The sequence below is a fragment of the Rhagoletis pomonella genome, unplaced genomic scaffold (assembly GCF_013731165.1).
Source record: "Rhagoletis pomonella isolate Grant_MI unplaced genomic scaffold, Rhpom_1.0 Rhpom_scaffold_00006, whole genome shotgun sequence".
NCBI lineage: Eukaryota > Metazoa > Arthropoda > Insecta > Diptera > Tephritidae > Rhagoletis > Rhagoletis pomonella.
The window spans coordinates 36,567,339-36,577,681 of record NW_023458560.1 but is presented as its reverse complement, the minus strand read 5'-3'; the positions used below and the strand labels follow the sequence as shown (position 1 = coordinate 36,577,681).

Sequence of the window (10,343 nt, the reverse complement as noted above, 5' to 3'; positions counted from 1 at the left end):
GTTCACACTACAACAAAGTCCATAAAACTCAAAGTTTTTAACTTTATAACAATTAAAAAAAAAACATTAAATTTTCATCAAAATTTCACGCTTTGTATTCAAATTTTTTTTTTTTGTATGCAGTTTTATAGCCCATTCCATTATGGTATAATAAAATGGAAGTGCATACAAAATACTGTTGATTTTTGGCTTTTTTTCTGTTGACGGTGTAGCCAATTTTCTTTCGTATCACGAAAATTTTACGACTTTATTTAATTGTTACAAAGTTAGAAACTTTGAGTTTTATGGAGTTTCTCATACTATATTTTTATTTGAAAACTAATAAAATTTAAATAAACAAAATATTTTCAAAAATTGGAAACAAATTTACTGTACGATTTTATTTCGCATTCACTGTACATATACATATTTAATGAATGCAAAATATATAATCAACCCATCATCAAAATTTTAAATTACCTGTCTTCCTTCCATGCCCACATCGAACATTGAAAATAAACTACAGCACAAGTTTTTGGATCATTTTATTATGTATAGCCTAGCTAATGAGCATTATATTTTATTTATACCGAATAAACAATAATTAATTTAATTTATGTAAATATGTACACACACATCATTTGTAGAACAACGACAACAACAAGAACATCATAATCGACGAACCATAATAACTTAAAAGTATTTTTCCAGATTTCTTTTTGTTTTTTTTTTTTTAATTGCCCAACATATGCGTAGACTATTTTCAATTAATTTTAGATGCTAGATGCCAGATACGCGTGTAAATGTATGCATATTTCTATGGATGTATGCATGTATGTATGTGTATGTAGGTACTTGTAGGTGTAGCAAAAAAAAATTAATCTCCAGTCATCATCTCCATGAATTCTGTAAAGGAAATTAGCATTAAGAAAACAAATATTTGATTAATCAGCGAAAAAAAGCAAATAAACACATCGAGAAACATAAAGCCATCAAAAGTGGATAGCAAGCAGATTGCACTTTCAGCACTTGACTGACCGACTAGCCAATAAATATTTAATTATCTTTCGAAAATTTGCGTTATGTCGATCACCTTAGTGTTTGTTTGTGTTGTTTTTTTTTTTGTTAGTTTTTTTGTTTTTTTTTGCATTCAACAACTCACCATCAAAATCTACCGTGCCCGAACCATCTGTGTCGATTTCCGCTATAATGCCATCCAAATCACTTGAAGAGAGTTTATCATCCAATGCCGCTAGAATTTCCTTTAAAGTCGATGTGGTGATATAACCGTTACCCTCACGATCGTACAATCGGAAAGCTTCTTTCAGTTCCTTTTGTATGGCTTCGGCGTCTTCCTCTTCTAGAAAATGCGCTGCAATATTACAAAAGCCATCGAAATTCACTTTGCCGGTATCCTCAGGATCATTTTCATCGACCAGTTCTTGTAATTCGCTCTCCTCGAACATTTGGCCCATACTATTGAGAATCGTCTTCAGACGCAGTGTTTCGATGAAGCCGCTCTTTTGAGTGTCGAACATTTGGAATGCCTTGCGCATAATGTCCATTTTCTCATCATCTTCCTACGGGACAGCAAGTAATATTTAACAGGGAAGATTTTTTAATTTTCATAGAAAGTGTTAAGTATATGGGGAAATCTTTTGAGATGCGAATTTTTCAATTAAAAAAAAAAACTTTAATTTTCAAAACCGTAGCTTAATATTTTCTACTATAAATTAGGCAGGCCAACCAAAATGCAGAAAATTTTGGTGCGGCAAAATGTTAAAGCTGTTTTTAATAGACGTTTATGTGCCGATTACGAATCCGTAAGTATTAAGTTACCATCAGCTCAAAATTTTAAGAAAAACGAGGTTAAGGTGTCAAAAATCGCGTTGTTTTTGCAATAATTGGGGAGTTCTAGCAAAAAAACCAAAGATGATAGAACCGTCCACTTAGGCTTTAACTAATTAAAGCTAGAACTCTCGACTACCATCCCTGCACCTTGATTCCAAGGTCACTTATAATCATTTATTGAACAGCAAAAACTGATTTTGGCACAATTTTTTTTTTTCAATAGCAGAATTTTCCAATATTTATTAAGGTTCGTTGAATGACTATAAGGGCCGTTTGCACCATCTCTAGTTACCGCTAACTGGCGGTACATCCTTCACTTTAGCACAGCGACTGTTTTATCGATCATATGTTATATGCTGGGTGTCGATAACGTCGATAACGATGTTTAACTGGGAGTTGAAGTTAAGCAGATATGGTGCAAACGGCCCTAAGTGACCATCAGGTCAGGGTGCAGGGATGGTATTTTCAGGGTTGTCGAGTTCTAGCTTAAATTTAAACCTTAATGGACGGCTCTCTCATCTATTGATTCTTTGCTATTGACACTTTGACCTCGCTTTTTTTCAAAATCTGGAGCTTATGGAAACTTTAAGCTCACGGATTCGTAATCAGCATATAAAAGTCTACCAAAAACAGCTTTAACATTTGGCGCCTTGTGTTATCATTTGTCAACCTAATTGAAGTACATTTTAATCCGCGAGACTTTTAATAGCTACTGATGGTTTCCATTTCAACCTGACAACCGGTCTGGTAAGGGCATGATTTTTAATTTAGATCAAACTGAAATATGCTGTTTGTTGGTCCAAATAATGAGAACCGCATTTTTTTTTGGCTCGAGAAAATTTTTTGCCGACTTATAAGCCATTTTGTTTTTCAGATAAAAATCGATATATTGGGAATTTTTTCCCAATGTCCATAACTTTTTTAAAAACTAATCGATTTCTTCACTCAAATGTTAGTAATTGTTGCCACTTTATGATAGAATGGTACAATTGTCGATATTAATTTTTATAATTTTTGGATTTATTTTTTGATGAAAATTTTTTCGAAATTAAATTTTGCATAAACTATATGGTTGTTCACACTAGCCTGGTTTACAGATTATCTGATTAAAAATTATTATTATTTAGTGTATCTTATTGTTGTAAACTGAATAAACAAGTAATTTTTAAGCAAAAAACAAAACCGACTTCAATTCTCATCTAAAAAAATTAGAAGTACCGTTAATTTTTTTATGATCCAATGATCGGATCTAAACCAGATTAGTATGGGACCACCTCTGGGACACTACCTTTCCGATGCAAAAAAGAATTATCGGAATCGGTTGACGTCGTCCAAAGTTATGCGGTAACATACATAAAAAAATAAAATTCCGACGAATTGATAACCTTCTCCTTTTTTGGAAGTCGGTTAAAAATATGACCACATAACCAGATAACCTGATAGCCAGACAAGCGTTAAAAACCACTATATATTTTTCTTTCATACTTTTTCACAAGAAAATAGGCACTTTGAACTACAATCGAGCTGAATTCATAGTAGCTAAAATTTTTTTTCGGAGGATATTATTTTTTTAGAAAAAAATGTACAATGTGGGCAATAATTTTTACACGAATGATTATTATTTATTATTTTCTGCGATTCAGAGGTCGGCAATTGCGGTTTTTAAATTTTTACGGATTTTAAATTTTTACGGTATTTAATATGGTGCAAAATAAAAAATCTCCATACCAAAAGATTTTGGTTCTTGGGCACTTCGGAACGCGTATTTCGGAAATAATATTTTGTGTATCAAATTTGTCGTGAAATGAACTTTAAAAACCCGCATCCACATTGTCCTGAAAACTTACGAAGAAGAATTTCCGGCGCTGCTAAAAAATGTATACAGTCAATATTAGGGTCTTAAGCTAAGACAGTAAATTTTACACACAAAAAAATTAATTTATTCGCAAAACTATGGTTAAATTATGATAAAACTGCATACTTCGTTTTTCTCGCTGACGTCAGGATTTTTTTTAAAGGACTTTGAAATTTAAAAAATATGATTATTTCAAAAAATTATTTTAAAAATTCAGTGCAATGTAGGATAACAATTGGGTATCATATAAAAGAAAAAATGCTGTAGAATTATAGCAGAGTAATTTTTTTGGTGCATAAGGACGAATGGGTATGGAAAACGTCCTTTACAAATTTTGTCCTTAAATATCCTTGAAAATTTGCAAGTTTTTTTTTAAATGATTGTTTGAGGACTAATATACGCGCGATCTCATCATCGAATTTTGTCCTGCAAACTTGATAACTTATAAAGATAAAATTTAATAAAAGCGCATTTTCAATACCTATTCGTCCTTGTAAACCAAACAACTTTATTGTTTTTAAATTATACAGAATTTTCTCTCTCATTTGGTACCCAAACTATTATTCTACATTGCACTGATTTTATTTTTTATTTATTTTTTTAAATTAATCCTTTCCTTAAAATGTCAAAGTCCTGACGTCAGAGTGAAAAACTAAAAACGCAGTTTTACTATATTTGGTCCATAGTTTCGTAAGTATATCGATTATTTCGTGTGTTTTGAATTTTTTTTTGTTTTTGTCGAACGGTGTAATCTGCTGAAATTCATAATAAAACCTACATTTTTTAACTTTGGTCCTAAAATTGCCATGCCCATTTCTAGATAGTTTTTCGTTAAAAAAAAAAATATTGCGGAACGAATGTTGCTAAAGAAGGGATATTCTGTCTATTCTATTAGTCTTAAAACCAAGACGCTAATTTCTATGAGTTTGTTGCCTTAAACAAAAATTTTTCCGAACAATAAATTTACTGGATGGTTACACTACCGCGAAGGTAACTCCCCTTGTCTGTATTGATAAAAGAGAAGCCATTGAACTAAATAGAAGCTCGGTCTGGGAGGAAAACGATCGTATACTTCCGCCTCATTTATATGTATTATGGGGTAACGTTGTTGGAATTTTGTAATCGTTTAAAGAAGTTATTTCAGAATAAGCCGCTTTAAGGCGCACACACTTTCATTACCATTTTAATAGATTAACGATTTGACCGCCAAACGAACTAGAAATTATACACTGCAACACCCTAGAGGGATAATGTGGGCCAGTGGGCTAGTTAACCACACACGTACACACACACAAACACACTCGTCGTCCGTTAATACTCGATTTAACGCGTCGGCGATCACCACTTTCGCACTTCCACGGTGGATGAGATTCGTTGATAAACTAAAACATTAAACTTGCAAAATCAATATTTATAACATTATGCATATTTATCTAGGTTTGTATGTGTCCATTTGAACATGTATGAGTGTGTACTTTTGCACGTATGTACTTATAGCCCACATGGACCAGCGTATAATGCGGAAAATTCATATATGTACTCACACAGTAAATTTAGTCAACTAAATAGCAAGCCAACCAAAAACCATACCAACAACCACACACCAAGCAAACAGCAGCCAAGCAGCTAACAAATCTGTCCATCCATCCATTCATCCTTCTGGCCAACACCAAACACCCGCTGCCACAATTCAGTTTCGCTAAATCTACACACACACACACACACACACACACACTCGCACGGCATTCATACATAGGTACATATAAAGTCAAAAGTCTCGCGAAGGTACTTCAGCTAACACCAACAACCTCATAGCGCTGCGCCTCCACTGAACAACAACAAAGATGAGTGTCTCATTTGCCAGCAGCAGCTAAACGCCAGCGCCACGCATCCCGACCACCACCCTCGCACTCGCACTCGCTATCCAATTTGTACAATTTACCTAGTCACCTACTATGTAGCTAGATAGCTATCTACCTATCCACTTAGACACCGATCGCTACCAATCTCCCCATCCATATTCAGAGGCACTGCACTGTACATATACATTGGTCGAAATAATTATAGCCGCACTACATTTTGGCAAGTTTTAACATATTGTTTTTGTTGTTATTTAATTTTGGTTATTTTTTTATAAAAATATAGTTTATTCTTTGATAAAACCCGTGTAAATCCAAGTTTCAAACTTTGTGCAATATTAAAAAAAATCAACAAACTTTCGTAAAAATTTCCTAATTGTTTTATTCGATTTCCTAGAATGATTCTGAGTACGCAGATTTGTAGCCCATTGAATTCTAGATTTTTTAGATTTTTTTTCCCCCATTTGCTTCCATATATGGAAGAAAACCAAAACATTCTGGACAAAAAAATAAAAAATTCTAAAAAATCCACCGCAATTTTTAGCCATTTGCAACTTGTACATACTTTGTTCTACTAGAATTCAATGGGCTACAAAATTAAAAAAGGGAGAAATTTTAACGAAAGTTTGTTGATTTTTTTTTTAAACTTGAATTTACACGGGGTTTGTTAAAGAATGAACTATACTTTTATAAAAAATAACCAAAATTAAATAACACCAAAAAAAAAAGTTAAAACTTGTCAAAATGTGGTGCGGTTATAATTATTTCGACCACTGTATGGATGTATATGTGGCTAACAGTGGATCATTCATATTTGAGTGCGAATATTCGGTTGCCCAAAAATGTGTAGTATCTATGCGTTTATGTGTATTTGGCTCCTTTCTGTTATATGTAGTTGTTTTTTTTGGCTTTTCCTTTACTTTTATAAATATTTTTTTTTTCATTTTTGTTTCTAAGGCGTTTTTGCATTGGAATTTTTGTGGCTACTGTTCATCATCAAAGTTGATTTTATTTTTATTTTTGTTTATTTCGTGCACGTTTAGCTTTCGTAATTATGTTGTTGTTGGTGTTGCTGTTAATAATGATGATCGTCGTCTGTTCCTCAACAGTGGTTGCGGCGGTTTTGTACGTACAAGTGCCACAAACGTAATCTTTTTGGAGATCGGAAAATATTTTTTGGCTATCCTCGAGTTTTCGCATACTTTTTCGTACATTTGTACATACATATATTTTTATTCGCACACAATATTATTATACTATGTAGACGTACACACGTACATAGAATTGATCTTTGGTTAATGTAATAATTCAGTGGCGAAATTTGCGAGGGCGGCTGTACGCGTGCGGAAGTGATTGGTCGATCAAGAATTTCGCAAAGAACAAGAGACAAATATTTCAGTTATGCCTTGGATGAGTTGACAATGTGTCCCAATAAGAATTGATTGTATACATATTTAGCTATTGGTTGGCATGTTAGATCATCATCTTCAAAGTTCAAGATCACTGCAACATTTGAATATTTTCTCTGAGAACACTACTACATATACACTATTTTATTATGAGTTTATGATATATGATTTTCTGTACAATTTTCGACGCTGAATCCGAATCCGGGCAAAGAATTTCTCTAGCACATCAGGTTTTTGAGATATTCAACCCAAAAGTGACCGCTTCATCATCCCTTGTTTTTACCGATAATATCGATGTCCTCGGCATACGCCAGCAATTGTACGTTCTTGTAAAGTATTGTGCTTGAGCGGTTCAGTTTTGTGGCCCTTATTATCTTCTCAAACATCAGATTAAAAAAAATCGCAAGAAAGGGAGTAACCTTGTCTGAAACCCCGTTTGGTATCAAACGGCTGGAAGAGGTCTTTCCCGATTCTGAGAGAGCTGGTAGTATTGCTCAACGTCATTTTACAGAGCCGTATCAGCTTCGTGGGGATGCCAAATTTAGACATACCTGGTCTATGGTGGATTTGCCAGCTCTAAAGCCACACTTTTAAGGCCCAATCAGTTCACTCGATAAGACCTTGTACCTATACTTAGAAGGCTGATCCCGCGGTAGTTGGCGCGTATGACGGCGTTGCCTTTCGTGTGGGTTAGACAGAGCACACTTAAATTCCAATCGTCTGGCATGCGTTCATCTGACCATATTCTGCATAGGAGTTGATGCATGCACCTTAGCAACTCCTCGCCGCCGTACTTGAATAGCTTTGTTCTTTTTCAGACGTAAAATCGCTATTCGTAACTCGTCATAGTCAGGCGGTGGGACATCGACTCCAATCTCATCTAGTAGGGGCTCGGGTCCGTCTTCCTCACAGCTTTCAGTGCTGCTACCATTCAATAGGGTGGAAAAGTGTTCCCTAAATAATTTAAGTACCATCTGGACATCGGTCACTAGGTCGCCATGGTTTTTCTTACAGGATATCGACCTGGGCTCGAATCGTAACAGTCGTAACAGTTGTTGTTGTGGCAGCGGCTACTGCTCGTCTCGTTATTCGGTATATGAGACGAGCAGTACTTTCACGACTTTATAATCCGAAACATGCATTTTTACGTGACGAGTTGCTCGTTCACGACTGTGACGATTCGACCTCAGGTCTTGAAACCTTCGGTAGGTCGCCTAAGTCTGTGACACAATTTTCGGGTGTTTTCTTGTCGGACAGAATTTTAAGCTCTTCGCGGCAAATACGTCCCGCTTCCTTCTTCACTTCTTTATAATGGACCCACATTGCTCGCGTTGCGCCCGATCGCAGCGGGGCCCTGTATTTTTTTGCCCTGCAGCTTCCTTACACTCCTTATCGTACCAGTTGTTCTCTCGGGCTCGCTGAAATCCGACTAATTCTTCGGCGGCGGTACTTAATGAGCGGCAAATGTGGTTCCACTGCTCGCGTATATCGGTTTGTTGAAGAGTGCCCTCAGATAGTAGGTGTGGGAGTCGAGTGGTGAAGAAATTGGCCGTCTGTTGTGATTGCAGCTTTTCAACGTTAAGTATCGCTCAAATTGTTGGGCGCACAAGCTGAACTAGACATATATATATTTCGAATATTTTATAAATATTGTATGTTTTAGCGGGAAATATGCTCAGTAGGTACTGGTATTCCGTTAAAGGGCGAATGGCGAATTTCAAATCGGCAATTCTGCATTTAGCTAAGATAACAACAACCTGTGCCATACGTCATCTGTCAGATGACTTCTGAAGATAAATGCCAGTCCTGGCACTGCAGTTAGTGCACTGAAATCCCACATAATAGCATCAATGTTGGTATATGACCACTACAGCACCCTAAATGCTCTTCGAGCTATGAATACAATACTAATGTACCGTTACCTGTGCATGAATGACAAAATGGCAACGAACAGATGTGTCTCTTTTGTGTGCAAGGGGGGTCCCAAACAACTGGGTAGCCAAAAATCTCAATAAACACGGGTTTGAACACCCAGATTAGAGGCAAGCTAATCAGTTTATCTGTCCACCTAAAGTTAATTTAGAAAGAGGGGACCTACAAACTCTTACTCTAATAGGAGTTGTTTTGTCATTTATACTGACGTACTCTCCAAAGGCAGATTATACTACTATGATGCAAGATAGTTAACTTTTTTATTAAAGTATATATATTAAAGTATTTATTTATTAGTTGATAGTTAGCTTTAACCTTTCACATAATCCGCTCAATAAGATCTTATATATATAGTACGATGTTGAAGAGGTTGAACCCACGCATGTCGCGCGTTTGGCAAGGACGCCTCTCTTGTGGATTTATCGGCATTTAAAACATTTCTTTTATTTTCTTTATCGATATTTGTCACATATGCACATTAGGGTGGTCCTTATATGTAGGAAGCAATGTTTTGCATCAGTTTTCCCAAGCCTCAAACCCTGCGTCAATGCTACTATAGTCGAAGATATCACATATGTATAAATTTTGGTCCCGACTCAAATTGGGACCAAAATTAAAAGTGATACCCTCGACTTTCGTAGTATCGATTTTAGGTATTAAATGAAAAAAATATATTTTTAATTTTTTGAGTCCGGCCTTTGGCCGCTTTGCGACATGCCTTAACCGACTCCGATCGGGGCCAAAATTTATATGTGATATCTGTGACCGTGGTATTACCGACTGAGGGGGTGAGACTGAAAAAAAAGTTCTGTTGATTTTTTTTAAGGACCACCCTAATGTACATACATTTGTACATACGCATATTTTCATAACAAAAATATTAAGTGTACTTTTCAAAAATGCTCTCATTATGTGGCACATTAGCTATGGCGAAATACCGTAATTCTCTGGTACAAAAATTTCATTAATTAAAAAAGTTCATTTCGCGGTAAATAAAATGTTATAAAAATTAGAACTATGTACATAAATACTTACTAAATATGAAAAGCACCCTCCATATGTACACACATATGCTCATAAGTATATATATGTACATATATATATGTTCATATGTATGTATATACATGTGCATATACAAGTTCTGAAGTACAAACGCAGTACGGAGAGAAACTAGTTTAAATGTCGATGTTCAACCCTCCACAACTAGTTGAAGAGCTCACTTTCTTAAAATGCATTTGGCTTAGAGCATTTCAAAGTCAGTTTGTTTCTTTTGCAGATGTCTTTTCAACCAATTTAAAACTACTTAGTATTAAATACTGAAATAGTTAATTGTCCAAAGTTAGATGATTTTTCAACTAATTTTGAATTATTTGGTTTATCTCAATGAGGCTACTTATACATACATCAATTTGCAGTTAGTTGCTACATACATATGTAAGTAGAAATAAATAAATTTTT

General features: G+C 35.1%; 1 protein-coding gene across 8 annotated transcripts in view; it reads right to left on the bottom strand.

Moving 5' to 3' along the window:
- Window positions 1-522: 522 nt before the first annotated feature.
- LOC118740679 (troponin C-like) overlaps window positions 523-10,343 on the bottom strand; it is a 104,228-nt gene continuing 94,407 nt past the window's right edge. For 3 of the 8 annotated variants that reach the window (XM_036472298.1, XM_036472299.1, XM_036472302.1), the window contains 2 exons: window positions 1,142-1,559; window positions 523-885 (listed from right to left, as the gene is read on the bottom strand). In XM_036472298.1, coding sequence (XP_036328191.1) covers window positions 857-885; window positions 1,142-1,559 — 447 coding nt within the window. In that variant the 3' untranslated portion in view covers window positions 523-856. Of the gene's footprint in view, window positions 886-1,141; window positions 1,560-4,864; window positions 5,121-10,343 lie in introns of those variants that run through there. The other 5 variants (XM_036472308.1, XM_036472306.1, XM_036472305.1 and 2 more) reach the window with 3 other exon arrangements.